This window comes from Sinocyclocheilus rhinocerous, unplaced genomic scaffold (genome assembly GCF_001515625.1).
Source record: "Sinocyclocheilus rhinocerous isolate Xijiao unplaced genomic scaffold, SAMN03320098_v1.1 scaffold3636, whole genome shotgun sequence".
In the NCBI taxonomy this organism is placed as follows: Eukaryota; Metazoa; Chordata; class Actinopteri; order Cypriniformes; family Cyprinidae; genus Sinocyclocheilus; species Sinocyclocheilus rhinocerous.
This window is the reverse complement of record NW_015634515.1, coordinates 158,366-183,603: the sequence shown is the minus strand read 5'-3', so window position 1 is coordinate 183,603 and position 25,238 is coordinate 158,366. Positions and strand designations below refer to the sequence as shown.

Genomic DNA, 25,238 nt, shown 5'->3' with positions numbered 1-25,238 from the left:
TTTGTTATAGAAAATAATACTTTGAACAAGGATGCATGTTCTATTCATTAAATACTCTTGAAAAACCATAGCATTACACAGTTAAAAATATTAAGTAGCACAACTGGTTTTAACATTGATGATAATAAGAATTAGGTATTCTATCTAAAAAAATCATATTTATTTAATATTATGTATTTTTAATTATATAATATTGTATGTTTATTTTTAATAGATTTACTATATTGTATAAATATATTATTAATATTTTAGACAGAATGTTAAATTATGCATAATGGACATTTAACATGCTAATTTGTAAGAAAATAAATTACTTTTATTGATGCATTAAATTGATCAAAAGTGACAGTAAGGACATTAATAATGCTACAAAAAAATATATATTTCAAATAAGAACGTTCTATTCATCAAATAATCCTGGCAAAAAAACATAACAGTTTCCGCAATAGTATTAAACATCACAACTGTTTTCAACACTGATAATGATAAGACGTGTTTGTTGAGCAGTAAATCAGCATATTAGAATGATTTCTGAAGGATCATGTGACACTGAAGACTGGAGTAATGATGCTGAAAATTCAGTTTTACCATCACCGGAATAAATTACATTTTAAAATATATTCAGATAGAAAACAGTTCTTTTAAATTGTAATAATATTTCACAATATTATTGATTTTACTGTATTTTTATACAATAAATGTACACACTTCACTTTTAATACTGCAGTACAACAGCACCTGCGACATTGGTAAGAAAGAGAGATTTTTTTCTATCAAGTTAAATATCTTAAAAACAAAGGAAGACCGAGTTGAAATGCAGCCGGAATGCAATTAGGCTACTTTTCAGCAAGACAAGGAAAACAAATGCGGAATAAGTCTGAGCAGAATCCACTGAGGCTGGGTGATTAAGCCTGGCTTGGATGTCCCCTATGCCCCTTACACACACACACACATACTTTCCATCCCACTTTCCCAGATGAGACACAAGACAGTCGCTAACTCTGATCGAAGGCCCACCATAGTCTGGATTATGTGTCAATTTGCCACCCAGCTGCAGTGGCAGAGTCTCCCTTGCCGAACATGACTAGCTCTAATTAGGCCATGCTACCAATTACTGCTGATCCCAAGTCAGAATGAACAGAAAGAGAGAGAGGCAAAGAATTACACCATTGTTTCGCTTTCTATACCCAAGCGCTGTGCTAAATGTGTGCAATAATCCATCATTTTGATTTTAACAGGTTTAACACGTTATTATTATATGTAGTATTCAGTAGGACCAATAATGATAGCTGGACCAATATCCTAACTATGCAATAAAGTACGAAAGGTCGTATAGTTATTATGGCAAAAGAACATTGTTAGACCACTGTAGACACAAAAAGCAGCAGAGTTATCATTTATTATGCTTTATCGTGTACTACCTAAGAAAAATAGTATAGGTAGCAAATAATGAAAAATCTGTCATTATTTACTCATGTTGTTCCAAACCCATATGTTATACACTAAGCACTAAATGTTCAGCTCTTTTCCATTCAATAACATTTTATTAGAGCTGTTACTATGACGTTTAGTAACTAACATATGTGTATTTTTCAGTAGGATGGTGGACAGTAGCATAGCTTTTCCACAAACACTATGCTTTTACTAACGATTAGCGGTGAAGCATGACAAAATGCTACATCGCTATTTTTAATACCTCAATTTAGGCAATAATCAAATATGCTCATCTAAACAACTCTGTTTATCTCTTATATGTTACAATGGAAAGACTGATTCATTCTAATGATTCAGTTCATTCGAGCTGTCCTCTTTCTCATGTGTTCTATTGGAAAATCAAATCCATGCTAGTCAATTGGTTCATTTGACACACCTGTTCTCATGAGAAAAATGTAACTACCTTATGTTTTGGCAAAATGGTGGCAAATATGTATAAATATATGCAATTTGTTCCATACAAAAACGTATGATCTTTAGAAAAAAAAAGAAGAAGCCTGAAGGTCCACCCCTGTATCTAATTGTCACTGCGCATAAGCAGATTGTACGAAAATTGTATGAATTCATAGGAATTAACTACCAATTAAACAAGATTTGCCATAAGAGTGTGTTGATTTGAACAGCTCATTTAAATAAACAGATAAAAAAAAAAAAAAAAGATTCTTAAATTCAAATTGCTATATTTCCTAACTAGTTCATTTTATTTAGGGTGTTCTTGTTGTTGTTGTTGTGGTATTTTTGAAAATGTACCTGTTCATGTTTGATACTGTCACTGTAATTGAGATTCATTCATAATCTCCTCATTGATCAATTCCTGACAGCAACAGTAAAAGGCAAGAGAATATTCAAATGTAACATGCCTCGTCTTATGGAGCTGAAATAAACACAGAGGAACTGTTCTCATCTGCTGTGTCATTTATTAAGGCCTGTTCACACCAAGAATGATAACTATTAAAGACAGTGTTGGGGGTAACGCATTACAAGTAACGCAGCTTGAAAATTTAAAGAGGTAGACAAGCATGTACTTAGAATAAACAGACAATATCTTCTGCTGGTTTGGACGCAAATATAGTTATCTTTACAGTTATCTTTATAGTTATCATTCTTGGTGTGAACAGGCCTATATACGCCATATATGATATTTTTTCAAACACATTATCTCTCAGCATGAGAAAACGTCGGTTTTCCATCTTTTAGTTTAAAACAGACCGATTCACGGCACAGCGCGAGTTTGCAAGCATCATTACAGTGTAAACTGATGGACATACAGAATCACACCTGAAGCAGAAAACTAATAAATACAGTAATATTCCCTCCGCACTTCAGAATCTGTGGGCTTCCACACAGACACGTGCACATCAACAGATCTCCCACAGGAGAAGAATTTCTCTGACAGGGGAAGGGTGTGGTCTCAAAATTAAAGGTGAATGATAAAACATGCCAGCAGGGGTCACTCATACTTCATTAAAGGGGTGGTTGATTGCGATTTCACTTTTTTAATGTTAGTGTGTAATGTTGCTGTTTGAGCATAAACAATATCTGCAAAGTTATAAAGTATGAGACAACAGCAAACAAAAAACACACCATTAAGAGCCGTGCTTGCACAGGTTCTGCGTGATCCTCTTCACTAATAATATCCTCTGCGTCTCAATCGGGCTCAAATTGATAAGCAATATAGACACCGCCTTTGTTTACAATACAACCCGAGCACATGCCGCTGAGGTGAGGGGCGGGACGATTAGACGCGCACTAGACGCGGTTTAGCCAATCACAGCACACTGGACCAGCTAAAAAATCTAAACCCATCGCGTATTTCTGAGGGCGGGGCTTCATAAAAGCAGGAAATGATCAGCACGTTTATAGGAGAATGGACAGAGCAGTGTAGAATAAAGGTAAATTATGTGAAAAATAATGTGTTCGTTTTTTAACAAACCATTAACACGTTAGACTGCACCCCATAAACACAATCAAGCCTAGAAGAAAAAAAACAGTCAACCACCCCTTTAAATAAATAACAAACCATAAATTTTTCTACAAATACTATGGTTAAACTATGGTTAATGTAGCAAATTAGCATTTACCTTAGCAAACTACTGTAAAGTAGCATTCTCAACACTGCCTGGTTGGAATTCTGTATTAACCAATCATCATCTAGCTATGAAAATGGCTATTTTATAATAATATACTACCCCCATGACGAGCCTACGGCGTGATTCTGAGTCACTATAATGAGACCAGTTTTCCCACTAGTACCTGAGTGCTTTCTGTCCTCCTCTGTCCTCTTTCCTGTGTAACAGTGCTTTGTTTATAAACCTGTCTCTCTCTCTCCTTGTCTGTCCCTCTGCAGGTAGCCAGGCTCAGTTCCCCATCGCCCAGAATGTGACGGTGGTCGAGGGCAGCACGGCTAACATGACCTGCCGAGTGGATTATAATGATAACACCTCCCTCCAGTGGTCAAATCCAGCACAACAGACCCTCTTCTTCGGGGACAAGAAAGGTGAGTGTGGGCAGAATGTGTCGTAAATCAATCTGGTGTGGTGAGCCAGCAGCAGAACCAGAGTGGGTTACTGGGTCGGGTCGAGTGGAAATCTGCTGTGTAAGGATAAGTTTGGGCTCAAGACTAATGAGACTTAACATTCAAGTGTGTTGCTCTTGTTCTCTCTCTCAGACGGGCCAGGCACACAAACAAACCAATCAATTCTTCGATTCATAGCATCCACATCAGCACTGCAATAACAAAAGCAATTTAGCATCATTAAAGGTTCCCCAGTGGTGAAAGATGAAGTGTTTCACTTCAATTCTTTCAGGATACATACTCAACGCACAACAGTTTGTTTACAGCTGATTTTATGGCTTCCCTAATGCAAACTAAAGTGGTTTATTCCAGTTTTTTCATAAATACATATGACCCACATACATACTGTAAAGTGCTGGGCTGGTATTTATCGTTATGTTTAATTGTTATATTCTAAAGTAGTATAATTACTAAAGATTTTAATAAAACAATTGATTAATTTTAATAATTTATATTTTAAATAAATTATATGTATGAAATGAAAGAGAAGGTATTTTGTTGTTGCTTTGTGTTTTTTGAGTCTGCAGTCAGCACAGTCCCACCTGAGCTACAGGCACCATGTAAAGCACATTTACTGAGAGCAGAAGCTGAGAGCTGGACGTGTTCTTGTGTTCAAAGACAGCTAGATGGAGCACAGCAGAATGGAACACAAATCAGGGCTCCCAGGGGACGTTTTTCAAAGCTGAACTACTTTTAGCTTGACATGGCACCTTAAAAATATGGTGCAAGATTCTGAAAAGCAGGAAGACGCAACGTCAGTCTGACAAGTGCACATACTCATAAGCTATTGATAGACTGATTATCTATCTATCTATCTATATATCTATCTACTGATTATCTATCTATCTATCTATCTATCTACTGATTATCTATCTATCTATCTACTGATTATCTATATTTCCTATCTATCTATCTATCTATCTATATAATATTTCTTATCTATATAATATTTCTTATCTAATTGATTGATTGATTGATTGATTGAGGTCACACTAAATTATTGTTGCGTCACTGGCTGATTTCTTTTCTTCTGTCTTCTTCACGCCTTAACTTAATCACATTATTTAGACAGGGAAAGCTTTGTTTGGATGGACTGGATGGCAAAAAAAATCTCTCTGATAGGTGTTTAGAGGAGAAATAAGGATTCTTGGTGGCGTAACAGAAAAATGAAAGTCTTTTCTGAGATGGAGCGAGTTATGTTTTGATTGACAAAGACGTGCATTTTCTAGGAAATAACATATGCAGATGATTAATTCACAATAAGACCACTAACATGTATTTAGGAAGCAAATGAGGGTCATTTTTTATTTCATGTTGACTTGAAATCTTTTCAGAACATAGCCAGGAGATGAAAGTAGATTTAATTTGTTATCTGATGTTAGTAACGGCAGGGCTTTTGTTTGTCTGATGAAAATAAGTCGCCTCATTAGTCTGCAGTGGACACCATCACTGACATTTACGACTGCGTGTGTGTTCATGTGTGGGAGAGTGCAGGCTTGAAATAATGTATTATCTCTCTATATGTGCAGGTATTTGCTCTAGTTTTCTTGCAAAAACAACTGCCGTCATATTTTTTGAGAGCACAGTGCTTTGAAATGTTTTTTCTCTCTTCATTTGGTTTCTCCTTGGATCTGAGATTATACGTCAATTCACATTTTACAGTAATTGACGATCTTGAAATTGGCTTTGTGGGGAGCTCCAAGCTATTCTTTCAACTTTATAAGGAATAGTTCACCTACAAATGAAAATTCTGGCAATATTTCACTTTTTATTAGATGAAAACGAGCAGCGTGAACATTCTGCTAAAGATCTGTTTTGTGAAAGTCAAATGGGTTTGAAATATCATGCATAAGGCAGAATTTACACTCCAAGATGCTATGAGTCTGTCAGTCTGCACAATCTAGTATTGTCAGAACTTTGTAGTAGTAGTCATCACATGAACATGGCGTTATTTTACACTTCCTTTTCTTAGAAATATCTAAGGAATCTACAGTACAAAACAAGAACCCAGTTACTGTAATTCTTCCAAAGCAAAGATGACTCTCTCCATGATTCACACATAGGAATTTTTATGCATTCATTAACCTTAACTGAACACCAAGTGATGATTTAATTTACATGTATGCATTATGCAGACAAAAATGACTTGCGTTTCATTGTAGGCATACATTTGATCAGTTCATGCATTCCCTGGGAATCAAACCCATGACCTTGAGTACAGGAGCACTTCAGAACAGATTTGCTGTACATGCACATCACAGTCTAATTGCAAAAAAGAAATGTAAATGCTCCATGCTGTCCATCTTTTTCAGAATGCTCCTTTATACATTCCTGTATATGTTATTCAGATTAAATTAAAATGAAAATTAACAAAAGTACTCTTCTGGAAATCTGTAGCACAGTAATATAAAACTATAAAGTAAATAAAAAATATTCTCGTTGTCATGCTCTTCCGGTTATGTTAAAATGTAATAAATTATGTATTAAATTGATAAATTCTGGAAAAGAAAATATTTCACAATATTGCTGTTTTTCTTTTTTCTTCAAGGAGAGTTGAGCATAAGAGATTTATTTCAAAAACATTAAAAACTATTGTTAATATTAATATCTTACTGACCCCAAACTTTTTAACGGTAGTGTATGTCTGATACATATCTGACATCTGATTGATTCACAATTTTATGTAATTTATTGCTGTGATCAAAGCTGAATTTTCAGCATCATTACTCCAGTCTTCAGTGTCACATGACTCTCCAGAAATCATTATAATATGTTTATATGCTGCTCAAGAAACAGTTTTTCTTAATATTATTATGATCAATGTTGAAAACAGATATTTTTGTGGAAACACATTTTTTTCATAATTTTCTTTATGAATGCAGTTCAAAAGAACATTTGAAATAGAAGTTGTGTAACATTATAAAAGTCAGTTACACTTTATTTTAAGGTATCCTTGTTACAGTGTAATTATACATTTAAATACTGAGTAATGTTAATTAACTAAATGTACTTACTCTATGGTTAGGGTTAGGATTAGGGATTGGTTTAGGGTTACTCGCATGGAATTATGCATAATTATTTATTATAATAGTAGGTGCATGTAACGTGTAACAAAGACACCTTAAAATAAAATGTTACCTATCAATTTAATGCATCCTTGCTGGATAAAAGTATTAATTTATTTAAATAATAATAATACTGACCTCAAACTTTTAAAAAGGTATAATCACATAACAAGATCCAGTCTGCACCAGAGCTAATCAGAATTGGTTGATAGAAATAAATGAGCTCTAAATAATGACAATATTCTTATTTTCAGGTGAACTAATCTTTCACATTTTTATATATATAGTTGTATTTGTTCACATGATTCAAATGAATGCAGAGTGGTTTGAATGATGAAATGATCTGATCTCATCTTGGTCCTCATCCAGTTCTTTTCCAAGGATATGCATGTACAAGTCACACTAAAACTATCCGTATATGTATTTTGTCATGTTTCCTTTTCACATCTCCCAAGTGAACTACATGCGCCAGTTCTTGGCAAGCTGTCCCGACTACACGGAATATGGGTAGAGCGCTTTCTTTTGCTCCGTGTTTGCAAACACCCGGGTACTGAATCTGGCACGGCCACTGCAGTCGCCAAGAGGGACAGACAAACCAGTCGAGGGGGGTTTGATGGGACACTGTCACAGATTGGAGGAAGTGAGCAAGCTGGCAAGATCAGCCAACATTCTGCCAGCGTTCAGCCAACATAATGCCCTCCTGGCACCGGTCCTTCACCCACCTCCCTTGGAGTGGACAGATGTGCTGTTGTTGAGGGCGAAGTAACAGTGGTAATTCTGTAGTGGGAAGTGCCCGCTTCAAATTGTACATTAACCAGGCCAGATGTTAATTAAGATAATTGTTTGGAACATGATGATAATAGAATGAGCAGCACGTGAATTTAGTGATTGTAGGAAATCGTATTTGCTGGAAGTTGTGTTGGCACTTGTTGTGGTGGATTGAAGGTGCAGACACACGCCTAGACATAGACGCCAGTTCCCATGCGTGCTCAGGAGCTCAAGCACCAACGGGAAATTGAGTGTTATGTAAAAGTGAATTCATTTCAGCACCATTCATCAATTTGTGTGCTGTTAACACCAGCCAACTGTGACTGCAAGACGTTCAGTGAGTTTTTTCTATGAGTAGAAAAGCTGTACTCTACTGTTCAAAAGTCTGGGGTTGTATGATTGGTAACACTTTAGTATAGGGACCAATTCTCTCTATTAATTAGTTGCTTATTAGCATGCATATTATTAACATATTGGCTGTTTATTAGTATTTATAAAGCACATATTCTGCATGACCATATTATAAATCTCTAATCCTACCCAATACCTAAACTTAACAACTATCTTACTAACTATTAATAAGCAGCATTAGGAGTTTGAGGCAAAAGTTGTAGTTAATGGTTTGTTACTAGCAAGAATTGGACCTTAGAATAAAGTGTGACCGTAAGTCTTTTATGATTACCAATGCTGCATAAATTTGAAATTAATTAATAAATATTAATAAATATTATAATTTTAGGTAGGTAGAACAGTTTTCTACCTATTTTGAATGTAATTTATGGCTGAATTTTCAGCATTCAGTATACCAGTCTTTATTATTCCAGACCACAAAACTTTTAAAATTTTACTATTTAAAATACTTTTAAGTTGTAAAATATTTAGATATAAGATTGGCATGTGCAGAATGTTGATGCATCAGCCATTGTGTTATGATAGGAAATAAATAGAAACATTTGCTAATTTAGCTGTTAGCAGAAAATGAAAAAAGAGGAATAAGACCAATGAGAGACACAGTAAAAGAGATTTATCTAAAAAAAATATTGTATATACAGGCATATGAATATTTACATTTTTAATTGCACATATTTAATTGAAGATATGCCATAAAAGCAACACTATGACTGCAAATGTAGTGATTTTGCTCATTTAACCTCTAGGTTTTAATTAAAGTGATGTCTGAAATGTACATCTAATTAATGGAAATATTAAATAATAACCTAATTAATTACAATATATGATAAATTTAAAAAATAACACTTGTGACAACATGCCACTTGTGTCCCTCTGTGCCAATTCTCCTAACAAAATTACTTCACAGATCTTAATACACTATGTCCACAAATCCGTCATTAACAAATAGATACAATAAACTTTGATATTCAACATAATATAATGTCATTGTCAGTCTTGTGTTCCTGTGTCTTGTGTTTCCCTCCCTCATATGCCCATTTTTGGTCTTCCTGTTCCTGTCCTCATTATGTTAATTTGATTCCACCTGTGTTTCCCTTGTTTCCTCGATTATGTTGATTAATTCCCTCGTTTCTCTCCCCGTGTTTTGAAGTCTCGAGCGTCCAGTGTTATATGTCTTCATGTCCTCCTGCGTTCCAGAGCTGTGTCCTGTTTTATTTTATGTCATTAAAGTCTGTTGGTTTTGAGCAACTCCCGCGTCTCCTCGTTCCCTTGCTCACCGTGAGAGTGTGACAGCCACATCATAGGTCACTATTTTCCAGAGACATAAAATTAAATCAGTTAACCTAAAAACTGTTTCAACTGACTAAATCTCACAAATGTTGATATTCAGATGAAATGATGAACTGGTCCATCTTACCCTACACTTGTGAATGAAGCAGTCTATAGTGTGACTTTAACAGAGTCGAGTGCTGTCACAGAGACAGGTGTGATTTCTCAGAATAAATGTTTCAGTGATAAAACTGTTAAAACTGTTACTGTCAGGTAGTAGCAGAGGTTGTGTTATACAAAAATGTGTTATAAAAATAAATCTGTCATTTACTGAATTTGAAAACCTGATGGATAAAAAAAAAGTTATCTGCTCTTTTGTTTCAGAAGCTTCACAGAAAAGAATGCAATAAAAATTTTTTTATTTTTTTAAGCAACATAAGCATAATATAGCAATATAACTGTTTATGAGAAGCAAAAGGCCTTATGAATTGTTTTAATGCTGTTAATTTACTTATGATGATATATAATTTATATTTATGGCTGGCATTTAGTTTAGTTTATTTCATTTAATTTGGTCAATAAACTGTTTGTTGTGTTGTCGCTTATGTAATAGATGCTATTTGTTGTAATAGCACCACGGCTCAACATAATGTAGTACATATTATTTGATTTGAGTACCTTTTATTTGCATATGTCCTTTTTCATAAGGATTGTGTGTGTTATTTTGGGAAAGTCATTATGCTGGGGGAAACATGCAAGGTGAACAATTTAAAGTGCATAATTTAAACGCAGCGCTCTCAGTGGGAATAAAACAGTCATTGTCAGCAGTGTGTGGGGGCACGTTTGGCATCAGGAGATTCAGGGCAATAGTGTGCACTATTGAACGAGAGAGGAGGGCAAAGACAGAGAGGGAGTCGAGAGAAAATTGGCTGTGGTCACAATTAGGTCTGTAAACTGAGACTGAAGGATTGTCAATCTCCAGTGGCCTTGGGAAATGAATGGTCTGGTCTTGAGTGACCGGAGACTTTTCTGCAATCAGTATTAAAGGATTTAGGAGTTGGTGTCTCATTCAGTGTGCTGTAATAAGTATGATTTGGTGGGTTGATATTCCTTTTGGTCAGATATTGTTCATATTTGAGTCCAAATCTGTCATTCTGATTAAACTTTGTTGCATCTGGTTGCACCGTAAAGCAACAGAGAATGTTTTTATCCCAACCTGTCCATTATCCATATATTGAAAAGCCTCTTGAATCAAAAACAACTTGGCTGCTCTGTATTTATGGTGATTTGTGCACTGGATACAGTAGCAGATGTCACTGAACCGTCATTTGAAAAATGGCTTTAATCCTCAATCATGAACAATGACAGCGAAATGCGGCTTTAGACCAATCGGGGTGTGTGAGATATATATTTTTTTTACTGATGTGCTTAGGTACAGTCCATTATATTTGGATTCTGGACCACTGGAATGAGGAAATGGGAAAGAAGATTGCTTATGGGCGCTCACGCTGAAGTTAAAAGAGATTCAAAGGAATTATAATGTTACACTGTGCTAGCAGCACATCCTCTTTGAAAAAGACGGTCAATTGTGAAAGTGGGAATATGTGGAACCTGTGTTTGTGCAAAAACACCAAATTTGAAAAGGATAAGTCAACCATCACTATTTCTATGGCCCATACTTATAGTGTTAGGAATTGGAACAAATATGATTGGAAGTCATTGTGCATCGTTTGCACTTGAATGATATGTCAAATACAGATTTTGAGAAAAGGTGTGCTATTAATTTTCAAAGAAATCAGCCTTTTGGTTCTCAACTGACGAACAGTAAAACGTGTGAAATTGCATAGACTTACAATGAGCGATATCTTGGGACCAGAATATCATAGGGTTTATTCACACTGCACACAAATGAGATTTGGTTTTCAAATATGTTCTTTAGGACTGACTATACTCTTAATTTGCAAGTGATGAAGTCTGATCCAATTGTTGATAATTTGATAATTGATAATTTGTTGACATTATTGATAATATATGGTGCACACCGTTAGTTGATATAGTAACAATGTGACAGTATGCCAAGAGCCAGAGTTGGCCATTGGAAAGAGTCAACAAAAATTTGAATTTTCTCACTGCTGTGCTGAACTCACCTATTTTACAACATAGTGAATGTAAAAGTTTGCAATCCACCTTATTTTTAATGTAAGAGCAAACACAACTGTTTTTAGCATGAATGTGTGAGGCTTCTGGTGTCACCCACTTCCAGTTATTTTAACTGTTATTAACAGTCCATTATGCTTGTTGATATTGCAATCTGGTATTTTTTTATGATATCATTTTAATTTATTGTTGTAATCATAAACATACTGTGTGTTGTACAAATAGTTTTACCGTTCACTATGTTATTCTTCTAGTTCTGCATGACTCTCTGAGAGTTTAGTATGGTAATATACATGGCAAATTAATGTTAATGTGTTTGGTCTTGGCAGAATAGATCTGCTGCGGCAGAGCAAGTACCGAGACTTGCTACTGCCAATACATCCACAACATGCTGCTGTGAGGCTGTAAGAAATACTGCTGCTGCACATATAACATATATTAAATAACCCCCATATATAACATACACTGAAATCACCCCATAGCAGATCAATATATGTGGAGCTGCTGATGTGAAAAGAAACCAATTGGCTGCATAATGTGAATGAATGATGTAAATATAACAGATTGAGGAACAACCTACGGCCTGCGCTATCTATAGTTGTGACAGAACTTTGTATTTAGCCTGTTTACAAAAAGCAGCTAATGAATCGGAAGTCTTTTACATTCATAGGAAATAGCATACTTCTACATTGAAAAATAAATTAAGTTATATATTAATGTGGCTTGAATTACATTTGCAAACATCAGACTTCTTGTGTTGTTCTGATCAAACTACAAAACAAGTAAATTTAAGGTGGAAATGCCAAAAACTCTATGCCTGTCTAAAAAGCAACTTTGTGCTGGGCTATTTTGGCTGTGGGCAGTACACAACTAACTAGAAGCCTCCTAGAACATGCTAGCAAGCACCTAATGATGCACTAGTGTAACTCATCCAGGTTTACCCACACAGCTCTTGCTAGCTGGTCTCCCTTACTCTCACCCCAGTAAACCTCACTCCCGTCTGAGTCACAGCAACACTGCAACTGGCCTTACTAGCTGCATAGCTTGTACTAGTTGGCCTCTGTTTCACTTACCCCAGTAAACTCCTATCCGGGTCACGGCACCACTCCTATTTTCTACACAGCTCTTTCTAGCAGGCCTTCGTTACATTCACCCCAGTAAACTTCACTCCCAACCAGGTCACTGCACCACTGCAACTGATCCTACTAGCTGCATAGCTTGTACTAGTTGGTCTCCATTACACTTACCAAGGAGCGAAATGCGGCTTTAGACCAATCGGGGTGTGTGAGATATATATTTTTTTTACTGATGTGCTTAGGTACAGTCCATTATATTTGGATTCTGGACCACTGGAATGAGGAAATGGGAAAGAAGATTGCTTATGGGCGCTCACGCTGAAGTTAAAAGAGATTCAAAGGAATTATAATGTTACACTGTGCTAGCAGCACATCCTCTTTGAAAAAGACGGTCAATTGTGAAAGTGGGAATATGTGGAACCTGTGTTTGTGCAAAAACACCAAATTTGAAAAGGATAAGTCAACCATCACTATTTCTATGGCCCATACTTATAGTGTTAGGAATTGGAACAAATATGATTGGAAGTCATTGTGCATCGTTTGCACTTGAATGATATGTCAAATACAGATTTTGAGAAAAGGTGTGCTATTAATTTTCAAAGAAATCAGCCTTTTGGTTCTCAACTGACGAACAGTAAAACGTGTGAAATTGCATAGACTTACAATGAGCGATATCTTGGGACCAGAATATCATAGGGTTTATTCACACTGCACACAAATGAGATTTGGTTTTCAAATATGTTCTTTAGGACTGACTATACTCTTAATTTGCAAGTGATGAAGTCTGATCCAATTGTTGATAATTTGATAATTGATAATTTGTTGACATTATTGATAATATATGGTGCACACCGTTAGTTGATATAGTAACAATGTGACAGTATGCCAAGAGCCAGAGTTGGCCATTGGAAAGAGTCAACAAAAATTTGAATTTTCTCACTGCTGTGCTGAACTCACCTATTTTACAACATAGTGAATGTAAAAGTTTGCAATCCACCTTATTTTTAATGTAAGAGCAAACACAACTGTTTTTAGCATGAATGTGTGAGGCTTCTGGTGTCACCCACTTCCAGTTATTTTAACTGTTATTAACAGTCCATTATGCTTGTTGATATTGCAATCTGGTATTTTTTTATGATATCATTTTAATTTATTGTTGTAATCATAAACATACTGTGTGTTGTGCAAATAGTTTTACCGTTCACTATGTTATTCTTCTAGTTCTGCATGACTCTCTGAGAGTTTAGTATGGTAATATACATGGCAAATTAATGTTAATGTGTTTGGTCTTGGCAGAATAGATCTGCTGCGGCAGAGCAAGTACCGAGACTTGCTACTGCCAATACATCCACAACATGCTGCTGTGAGGCTGTAAGAAATACTGCTGCTGCACATATAACATATATTAAATAACCCCCATATATAACATACACTGAAATCACCCCATAGCAGATCAATATATGTGGAGCTGCTGATGTGAAAAGAAACCAATTGGCTGCATAATGTGAATGAATGATGTAAATATAACAGATTGAGGAACAACCTACGGCCTGCGCTATCTATAGTTGTGACAGAACTTTGTATTTAGCCTGTTTACAAAAAGCAGCTAATGAATCGGAAGTCTTTTACATTCATAGGAAATAGCATACTTCTACATTGAAAAATAAATTAAGTTATATATTAATGTGGCTTGAATTACATTTGCAAACATCAGACTTCTTGTGTTGTTCTGATCAAACTACAAAACAAGTAAATTTAAGGTGGAAATGCCAAAAACTCTATGCCTGTCTAAAAAGCAACTTTGTGCTGGGCTATTTTGGCTGTGGGCAGTACACAACTAACTAGAAGCCTCCTAGAACATGCTAGCAAGCACCTAATGATGCACTAGTGTAACTCATCCAGGTTTACCCACACAGCTCTTGCTAGCTGGTCTCCCTTACTCTCACCCCAGTAAACCTCACTCCCGTCTGAGTCACAGCAACACTGCAACTGGCCTTACTAGCTGCATAGCTTGTACTAGTTGACCTCTGTTTCACTTACCCCAGTAAACTCCTATCCGGGTCACGGCACCACTCCTATTTTCTACACAGCTCTTTCTAGCAGGCCTTCGTTACATTCACCCCAGTAAACTTCACTCCCAACCAGGTCACTGCACCACTGCAACTGATCCTACTAGCTGCATAGCTTGTACTAGTTGGTCTCCATTACACTTACCAAGGAAACCTTGCTCCCATCCGGGTCACAGCACCACTGCAACTGGTCATACTAGCTAAATAGCTTGTACCAGTTGGCCTCCGTAACACTGAACCCAGTAAACCTTACTCACATCTGGTTCACGGCACCACTGCAAGTGCCACTTACATTGTCTTCACAGTATGTAAAAATCTGTTAGATATTGACTGATATGGATAGACTTTATGCTTTGCAGCAGTTATCATGCCTGCAACAACATAAATTATATTGTTTCTTACACTTGTTTCTTACAAATTATCAGCCTTCAGACCAAAAGAGGATGGGTGGATCAAGTTCACTCTCCTCCTCTGCACTAAACCCTTAACAAGACTTTAGTTCCTAGCATGCCAACAACCCAGTGGGCGGCCTATAGGCTCACAGATGGAGTGACATTCTGGTTCTCTGGAGTGATGCAGCTGATCACTACAGAATTAACCTGCAATTTTTTACTAACTATACCATGGTGAAGAAGAGAGCGGACTATATAACCCTCATTCATTGTCATTTGGCCTCATCATCAGTCCTTTGTGTGAGGCAACTCCTACATGAGGGCTATATCTGAGAACAGCCTGTGAAACAGAGCGTTGGTAGGGCCTGAATATGTAGGGAGGTGTGTATGTGTGTGTGATTCACATACAGAACACACCGTGAGTCTGTGGGGGGGTGTGATTCTGGGCTAAATCCGAAATTCACCCCGCCTAGATTATCAGATGCATTTCTCTTCGGCATGTATCCAAGTGAAGACACAGGAAGTCTGTGTTATACAGACACCCACCACTCCTCTGAATTATATATCAGTGGCTTATCCATAATAATGCCCATCGCGCCCTGTGTGCAGACTGTGTGATAGAGTGCCTAAGCCTGATGGATTGCTATGATTTATTTTTATACGTAATTTAGTTTTCACTTTTTTCAGAGCATTTTCATTGTACTATAAGGATTAGGGAAAAGGATGAAAGACATTTTGAGCTCAATTTTTTATATTGTTAATGCAACACACAATTTAATAGACTAATAGAAGGACATATACAGTATATAGACATATATAATTTCAATGTGCTTTTTATTTGGCAGTTAAGACCACTCCTCTGAATTATATATCAGTGGCTTATCCATAATAATGCCCATCGCGCCCTGTGTGCAGACTGTGTGATAGAGTGCCTAAGCCTGATGGATTGCTATGATTTATTTTTATACGTAATTTAGTTTTCACTTTTTTCAGAGCATTTTCATTGTACTATAAGGATTAGGGAAAAGGATGAAAGACATTTTGAGCTCAATTTTTTATATTGTTAATGCAACACACAATTTAATAGACTAATAGAAGGACATATACAGTATGTAGACATATAATTTCAATGTGCTTTTTATTTGGCAGTTAAGTTTGTCATTATGAGAACATTAAAGGGGTCCTATTATGCTTTTTCACTTTTTGAATTTTAGTCAGTGTGTAGTGTGTATGTTTGGGCATAAAAAAGATCTTCAAACGTACAAATCTCAAAGTCCACTCCAAAGGGAGATATTTTGTTTTTAAAAAATCCCTTTTCAAGAACTACAATGAACGGCTCGTTTGGACTACAGCGTTTGTTTTCTGGGTTTTGTGATATCACAAAGCGGCCCATTAGAATATCATTAAAATAATTCCCGCCTACGGAATTTCGAATGGTTGGAGGGTGGGGAGGGGCGAGGTCCTGGTTAGAACGCTTGGTTGAGTGCATCAGACAAGACGACGACGACTACCCCCAAAACAAATGCAAGACATTGTAAAAGAGCATAATAGGATCCCTTTAAGACAGATTAATTTAAACTTCAATGGTTTAAACTCATTATTAGTAAACAGATAAACACTATTAGATTTGGTTAGTTTATTTTTCAATTTTTCTATGGAAGTCCCAGTTGAGCAATTTTTATATGATAAACACTATTAGATTTGGTTAGTTTATTTTTCTAATTTTCTATGGAAGTCCCAGTTGAGCAATTTTTATATGAAATGTGTTAGTAAAAATGTATGTATTATTTTATATATTTAAATATATTAGTAACACTTTAGTATAGGGACCAAATCTCACTATTGACTAGTTGCTTATTAGCATGCATATTACTAGCATATTGGCTGTTTATTAGTACTTAGCACATATTCTGCATGACCATATTCTATATTTTTAATCCTACCCAATATCTAAACTTAACAACTACCTAACTAACTATTAATAAGCAGTAATTAGGAGTTTATTGAGGCAAAAGTCGTAGTTAATAGTTAGTTAATAGTGAGAGCTGGACTTTAAAATAAAGTGTGACCATTTTATTAATTCTAATACTGTGTATTGTTATATTGGTGGACATAAATGAAAATTATTAAATATAAAAAATTCACTGATACTTAAACTTAAATAATATGAAAAATTTGAATAACAAATATAAAACATATAAAAATAAAACTACAGAATTCAAAATATTAATAGTATTATAATAATAACATATAAAAATACAATTGCCCAGCCCTAAGCATCCCAGTGGTGCTTAACCTCCCCTCCAGGGGGACTGTTACTGTAATAAGTCTACTTTTTACTTTGGTTTGGATAAAAGCATCCATGCAACTGGTGTGGTTGACCAGATGTACAGTCCTGTACCTCAAGAGCTTGCGTATCCATTTTAGCCCAAGGCCATTAGGAGAGAAGTGCCGCCGCCATTGAAAAATCGATAAGCACCTTATGTCTCCCTTATCATGCAGTATTAATGCGATCGTAGCGTATGATTCATCATGCTAGAGCAGGATAAATTAGAGTGTATATGTCCATATGTCTATTGCTCCACTGTAACTTGATGTGAAGACCCAGCGTATGGGAAAACAACACCTGCAGAAGGTATTCATTTTGCACTTCATAATGAGACACCTAACTACCATTTATCGTGAAATGTATCCTCACAGATCCTGAATAATTTAGAGCTCTATCTTGTGGTGTGTCATACTGTATGTATCTTTCCCAGATGTGTCTGGAAATGTAGATGAATTTGAGCTGAAATCCGACTCTATGTATCTGAGAAGATCTATAACAAACGCCATTTACGGTATACATATTGGTGTCTTTTTCTTTTTTCTTTTTTTTTTGAGCTGTGGCACTATTAACTGCTTTTTCAGTGGGTATCTCAAATGCTTCAGGCGCATGATTCCTGACATTCATTAGAGATGTTCAGCTCAAATTGCAAAAGGTCAAATTGCAGAGTGGGCTCTTAATTGGCCTGCGGCAATCAAAATGTTATGTTCTAAATTACTGCATTAATGGACTCGTTAAATTGCTCATTAGATAAGAAGATTCAAAACCGAGCAAAATGCAGAGGAGCGACGTGAGGCGCTGTGACACTGTACAGTCGTCTGGTTATGTTTAAGTCTACAAAGGTCTGCAAGGTTATATCAGTAAATTGTCTATCCTTACACTTTTTGATGGGTTTTATGTAATGCTTCTCTCTAATGGGTATTTTCGGGTTTTACTGTATCGGCACATTCTGCATTGTCAATTCCAGTTTGTCCCTAGTGTACTATTGAGGCCATCGTGATTTATATTAGCATTCAGCGCTGTGGGACAATAAATGTGAGAAATCAGACTGTGATCATTAACTAGATATTATCTGTGTGGGGCAAAATCCTATTCAGGAATAAGGTGAAAAAGTCCAACACACATTCAACTCACAGAATAGTCGTGAACAACAAGGACATGTCCAGGATATTTTTTAAAAAGTACCAAAAGTGGGATCTCAGAGATAATTTCGTAAGTAATTTCTTAATTTTCAATTATATTTATGTTACAGACATATTTCAGGCACATACTAAATGATTATTTAAAGCACTGCCAAGGTCATGGGTTCGATTCCCAGGAAATGCATGAACTGATTAAATTGTACCTTGAACAAATGACAAAGTTGCTTTGCATAAAAGTGTCTGCAATATGCAGAAAAGTGAATATAAGAATACAGAATATGTTATACTGAGTTATGGTGCTCATTTGGGAAATGTTGGTTCAAATTTGGCTTGCAACCTTGTTCCCCTTTCTGTTCCACATCACTTCTAGGCATTTTTCTGCTTTCAGCAGGATCAGCAGCACTGAAACATCTCTGTTCCAATCTAAAAGAAATCAAACTCCAGCTTAAGTGCTTCATTCCATAAAACGCTTCTACAATTACAGACTGTACATGTTGTGAATTTTTAAAAAGTTATTCCATTTTTTACTTTTTTCCGAACCACGCTTTTGACTCCAAAACATGTGAAACAAGTCATCCCCATCTAACATTTCCACACTTACTTAAATGTCATTCTTAAAGCTCAACACCTCACATAGAGCCAAATGGTCCTCTAATGGGCTCCTATCATTATAGCATTACCAGTCGATAAATGAAATGTTAAGTGCTGTGTGACATTTCAGAAAGTCTCTATTTGTAGCTTAGCATTAAGGGTACTGGTAGGTAGAGATAAGGGATGGTTTCTACTATGACTGTATTAAACTCATTAGGGTCTTACATCTTTGTTGTTGATGAATGTGAAGGTAGACAAAGGTTGATTGAGTTTAAAAGTATGCTTGATTATTAACTATTGACCATTTAGCTTGATGTTCACAGAGTGGACGATCAATGGTTAAACAGTTGTAGTGACCTTCAAACGACATAATCTTGAGGTCTAATTTAACTTTAGTTACCTGCTATTTTTGTGGGAATGCTTTTAATAGTGTTCCTCCTCAAAAGGGTAAACAGCCGCCAGTCCTATCTGATGAAACAATCGCCGCATGTTTGCATATTCTGTGTGCAGTTGCATTTCTGGATAAACTGTGGATATTGTAAGTTCTGCTTCTCAATTTTACATGCTCACAGCGCACATGAAAGCATTGTGTTCTTCGACTGACCCAAAAATGTCTTGTCTTGTGTTTTGATAAAGCAACAAGCTTGATGAACAAAGGCTAACTTTTTGTGATGCAGCATAAGAAACTACACCTTAGAGATTTGTCAGAGAGAATTAGGTTCTTTTATGCGCACTAGCTATTCCCCATTGTTAGCTGCGAATGTCTAATATCAAATTTGACCTGATATGACTCGGTGTAGAAAAGTCTCTAATAATTCCACAAGTGTTCATATGTCATCACGTCAGATGTTGCCCAGTTTATCCCTTGCACCTGGATCTGTTTTAACCTCAGATCATTGGCCACCTGCAGTAGAGCACTTTCTTGGCCCCTGAGAGCTGCTGGGAAGTAGCTTCCTGTCTGCGATGGGAGTTCAGCCTCACGTCCCTGCAATAATCACAGCCTGTCCAGATAGTGACCAATCACAGCTGGCCGTTGGAGTAGTCTAATTGCAGAGAGTGGGACTTCTGGCTTCTCTAAACGTGTCAGTGCCAAGACCGACGTTGCCAGCTGTGGGACAGTCACAGCCACTGGGCCTGTCGCTCATGTCACCGTCTCCTCGTCAGATGGAGTGGTCTGATTATGTCAAGAGTAGAAGCTCTGCTCCAAAGTTGGATGTTAAATGTGGTTTCAGAGCCTCTCTCAAAGTGCACTGCCAAATGATTGTTCACAAGTTAGGTGCGAAGACATTTTGTCGGCGGCTCTCTTCTTTCCAAGAGCAACAACACCAAATATATCTGAACACACAATATTATCCAAATGCGCATCCACATGCCCTTACGACCTTGAAAATAACATTCACAATCTGCTCCATTATTCCCCACTGCTGTCTTCTTCAATTCAGCCCTAATTCTTCTCGCCAAGTTTTATTTGTATGAGTCTTAGATAAAATCGATGCCGCTATTGGAGAAAAGCACCACCTAAACATACTAAATCACGGATCCGCATCATTAGGCAGTTGTCAGACTGCTCCAGCCCAAGGGAATGCTGGGATGTCTGTCGGGTCATCTGCAAGTCAGCTGTGCATAGTTGCCTTCTTCCCCAAAAAAGATAGATAAGGGCGCAAGGTCAAACCGAGGGATTTACGCTGCTGGAATAAACTGCGTTGGAGAAGTCAGTAGGATGTTGGAAACCAACCATTTCATCATGTCGACTTCTTTAAGCTCTGGGGAAAAGAGCTTTGTCAGACGTTGGCATTTCACGGAGGTTGTGACAGATTGGAGCTAACTCTGGGCATCTGGCAGGCTTTCGATTATTTTTTTGGAAATGTGGATGCGGAGTTTTGCCAGCCCCTGTTGGCCTGCGTTGAATTGATAACAGTTGTCTGTGGGGTTATTCAAACCTTTGTATACTTGTTTCTGTCAATGGATTTGGGATAATGTTTCGAGCTTGACACCATTGTGTCAAAATAAGACGTAGCACAAAGTCTCAGCGTAAGTGAAATGAACCAGCGCATCATGAGATTGTTGTATCAAGCTCTTTTTGAAAGTAGTATTCACCTCTTCGTTTGACCCTAGTCCAGAGACAGATTTGACCACTGAAGGAAGTCGATTTCAGACTCTGTGTGGGTGAATCTTTTTTATTCCTCTCAGTATCTATTTTCTCTTCTCCGTCTTTCTTTTCAACGCCCACATCCCTATATGTTATCATTGTAGGGCTTGAATGGAAACCGCCAAGCGTTTTAGAGTCTAGGCATTGTACCATCAACCCTCGGATGCGGTACAAACAGCAACTGTTCCTCGCCTTGGCAGCTTATCATCACCTTTGTGATGTTCGGCGTATGAGTGTGTATGTGTTTGTCTTTTCTGTAAACAACAAGGGAGCGCACTCTTTTCTTCCATTCTTCCCTCTGTGTCTGAGGAAGATAGAGGGATATGGGCTGGTGGAAATGTGTCATCTGTTCCTAAGCTTTGATGGTCCTTGTCTCACCGGGTTTCTTTGGACTCAATCAGCAGGCCCATGTGTAGAGCGAGCCCAGACCTGATCACCTTTCCTCCCTTTATCCAATTCCGCTGTGTCTCCTTGCCAAAAAACCCCCAAGGCATTTGCCATCTCCACAAACCCTCTATTCATTCTCTATTCATAACTCAGCACACATTCAGAAGGAATATTTAAACAGTCTTGACACATTCTCTAGAAAGATGCTGTCTTGTAGCGTCAGATCTTATTGTTTGGAGACACATTGTCTTTTTTAACATTAATGTACATCTAAAAGGATTCAAAAGACGAAACAATTGTCTCTGCTGACATGTAAGTAAATCCATTTTTCTGATATGACATGTCATTGTCTGCATGTAACAACGTTCCCAAAAGGGCAGTGAACACGTCTATCAGGAATTCCCCAGTGTTACAGAGTTTACAGAGACTAAACGTGAATGTCAACACACTTTTGCTGAAACGAAACCATGTTGGGACACCATATATAATTCATAGCATGATGTCTGTTGTTAAAGTGCCCATGAAACCGACTTTACTACTGTACTTTGACATATTTCCACTACCTGGTCTCATGGCAAAAACATACCTGGGGGCACTTTTTCGCAAGACGCAAAATACGTACCAATAAGTACATATCACTGCAGGTTCCAAAAGAAATGAACACTAGAGGCAGTAAAACTCCGACATCTTTTATTCCTTTTCACACAAATTTACAGAGTTTTGATTAATAAAGCGTAATTTTCGCACAATTACTTGAAGAATATTATGACTTCAAAACAATTTTAATATGCTGGGAGATTTGAAAACTGATGCTTTTGAATGTTAGCATCGCACATATCCACCTTCATATATATGTGTTTTCATAAACGGTTGGTTTGTTCGGTAGCTCACGGAGTACAGAGACTTGAGAGGTGAGGAGCTCCGGTTCGAATCCCGTGTAACTACAGTTCGACAAAAGAATTCAAATCTGCATATAAGGAAGTTCAAATGGCACGGTTGCATCAACAAATGCGTTTTTATATCAGTTTTGCATTTGTCAACACTATCGGGTAGGTTTAGGGTTGGTTTCCAACACGATAGAGCATTAACTTTTAGCGACAGTCCCCGGATATTTGAATTCTGAACCGCCGCAATACGTACCTGAAGCAACGTAATAAAAACACAGCAATACGTACCTATATCAACATAATAAAAAGTGCCAGGTTTCACATATTGAACCCATGTTTTAGCGCCACTCAGTGGACATTTATCTTTGAAACTGCGGCGAAACGTGCAGTAAGGTACGTAGAAACGGTGTTGCAGAAAATTACCCAGAGGTACGTGATGAATAAGAAAAAGGGTGGGACTTGACTTTGGATTGTGAGCATTGCATATCAGAATAGATGCAAATCTGTATGCGATTGGCTTAACTGGCTTAAAAATTACGGTCCCACTTTATATTAGCTGGCCTTAACTACTATGTAATTACATTTAAATTAATCATTTGATGCAATGCATTTAAGTAATTTCTGTAATACATTTATAATTACAATGTTGACCCATGCCTTACACCTTAACCCACCCTTAAACCTACCCATACAACCAAATCTGTCCCTAACCTTACCCATATCCCAGCTCAATAGCATATAACGTGTTAAAATATGAACACAATAAGCACATTGTACTTATTTTTGATGTAAGTACATAGTAGCCACCTAATATAAAGTGGAACCAAAATTACAATGACAATTAAAATGTATTATATATGTCAATAGGCAGACTGAGGTGAAATATAAAGTCTGTGAGATGTTAAATGAAAAGTCTCAGTCTCTCTTACTTTTTTCAAATGATACAATACAAGTGAATTGTGCCTTTTTAGATGGTGTGAGGTGATGAGTATAAGGTGACCTTTCTGTTCATCAGTCTCTCGGCTGCTGCAAACTCTTCTTGGAAATTGCAAACAAAATGGATGAATGGCTGCTTTTGGCAGACAGGTGGAAAGTGTTGAAACTCCAGTTAGAGGCAACAAACGGCTTCAGTTTGACGGTGACAGTCAATCGCAGTTTATATTCAGAACAGTGGGAGTTTCGAAAACGTTTGTGTCACTACTGTGTGACTAAACTCATGAATAATACATAATGTCATGAATTAGTAAGCAAACATAAGTCCTAAGCTTCACCTCCGAGGTATTTAAAGCTTGAAAATCTCTAATATTAACAAAAAGACACTGTGGTTCACTAACACTAATGTACCATGACATTAATAATCTGTTATATTTGTATATCTGTGTACTATTCTCAAATCTGGTCAGGGTCCAGGGGTTATTTTCAAGAGACACCCTGGAAATTAATTTCCCTCAAGAGTATCAGGACCTAGATTTACCGTTTGATCCAAAGGATGTTGTCTTTTACTATATGGTTTTCACATCATATTGGGCCATTAGGACCCATGCAGATCACAAAGTGGGCGCTCCCTGCTGGCCTCACTATGTCCTCCAGCAGCAACCTAATTTTCACCAGGTCTTCCATTCAGGTATTGACCAGACTCCAGGCAAGAGTTGCAGGATGAATATTCTTTGGAGTACATACAAATACCATGTGATACCATGGTGCATAACAGTTGCTACATTTACATGCAACCAAATAATCCATCAGATCGTAATCAGATCGATGGCTCAATCAGACTGAAAAAAGCCTTCATGTAAACACCTTAATCGATCTGACTGAGCTCGATCCGAATGAAATTTCGATCGGATTGGAACTGGTAGTGTAGACCTTTCCTAATCCGATTGAGAGTGCATGTAAACACTTGGATAAAAAAACGAAATTGGAAAGTACTGAGCATGTGCAATGAGGTAGAAATGACGTAATCATGTATGACGCGTGGAAAGAGCTGTTGTTTGTGTAGAATGAAGTGTCATAAATGACTGTCATGTTATTCTAAAATTCTCCTTCCACTTATCATCTGTAAAGTGGAGCAGAACAATGCCCCATCAGTCCTGCAGCACTGCACAAAGCTCCATGTGCTCGTCGTCTCCTAATTAAGACCCAACATAGAAAAATATTAACTCTGCTCTTTAAAACAAAGAAAATAAGCAAGGCTTTGTTTTGTTATATTCTTTTTATTTATTTATTTATTTTTATTCTTTGATATTTAATCTGCAGTTCTCAGATTAAACACTAAACATGTATATACAATTTTTCACAATACATGTTGTTTAAAAGTAACTTTACAGGGAATAGTTGTTTTTGTTTTGTTTTGTTTTGTTTTGCTTTGCTTTGCTTTGTTTCGTTTCGTTTTTTGATTTTTTGTTTTTTGTTTGACCATCTAACAGTAGTGGAACTGCTTTTACCTATTGTATATGCAACTTTACAGACAATAATTTTGT

The 25,238-nt window shown here is 36.8% G+C and overlaps 1 protein-coding gene across 1 annotated transcript in view; it reads left to right on the top strand.

Annotated features, from left to right (window-relative positions):
• Positions 1 to 25,238, top strand: part of LOC107745876 (cell adhesion molecule 2-like) — an 84,362-nt gene that overhangs the window by 17,898 nt on the left and 41,226 nt on the right. Inside the window, exon 2 of the mRNA XM_016559903.1 lies at positions 3,842 to 3,991. Within this exon, the coding sequence (XP_016415389.1) occupies positions 3,842 to 3,991 (150 nt within the window). The remainder of the gene's footprint in view (positions 1 to 3,841; positions 3,992 to 25,238) is intronic.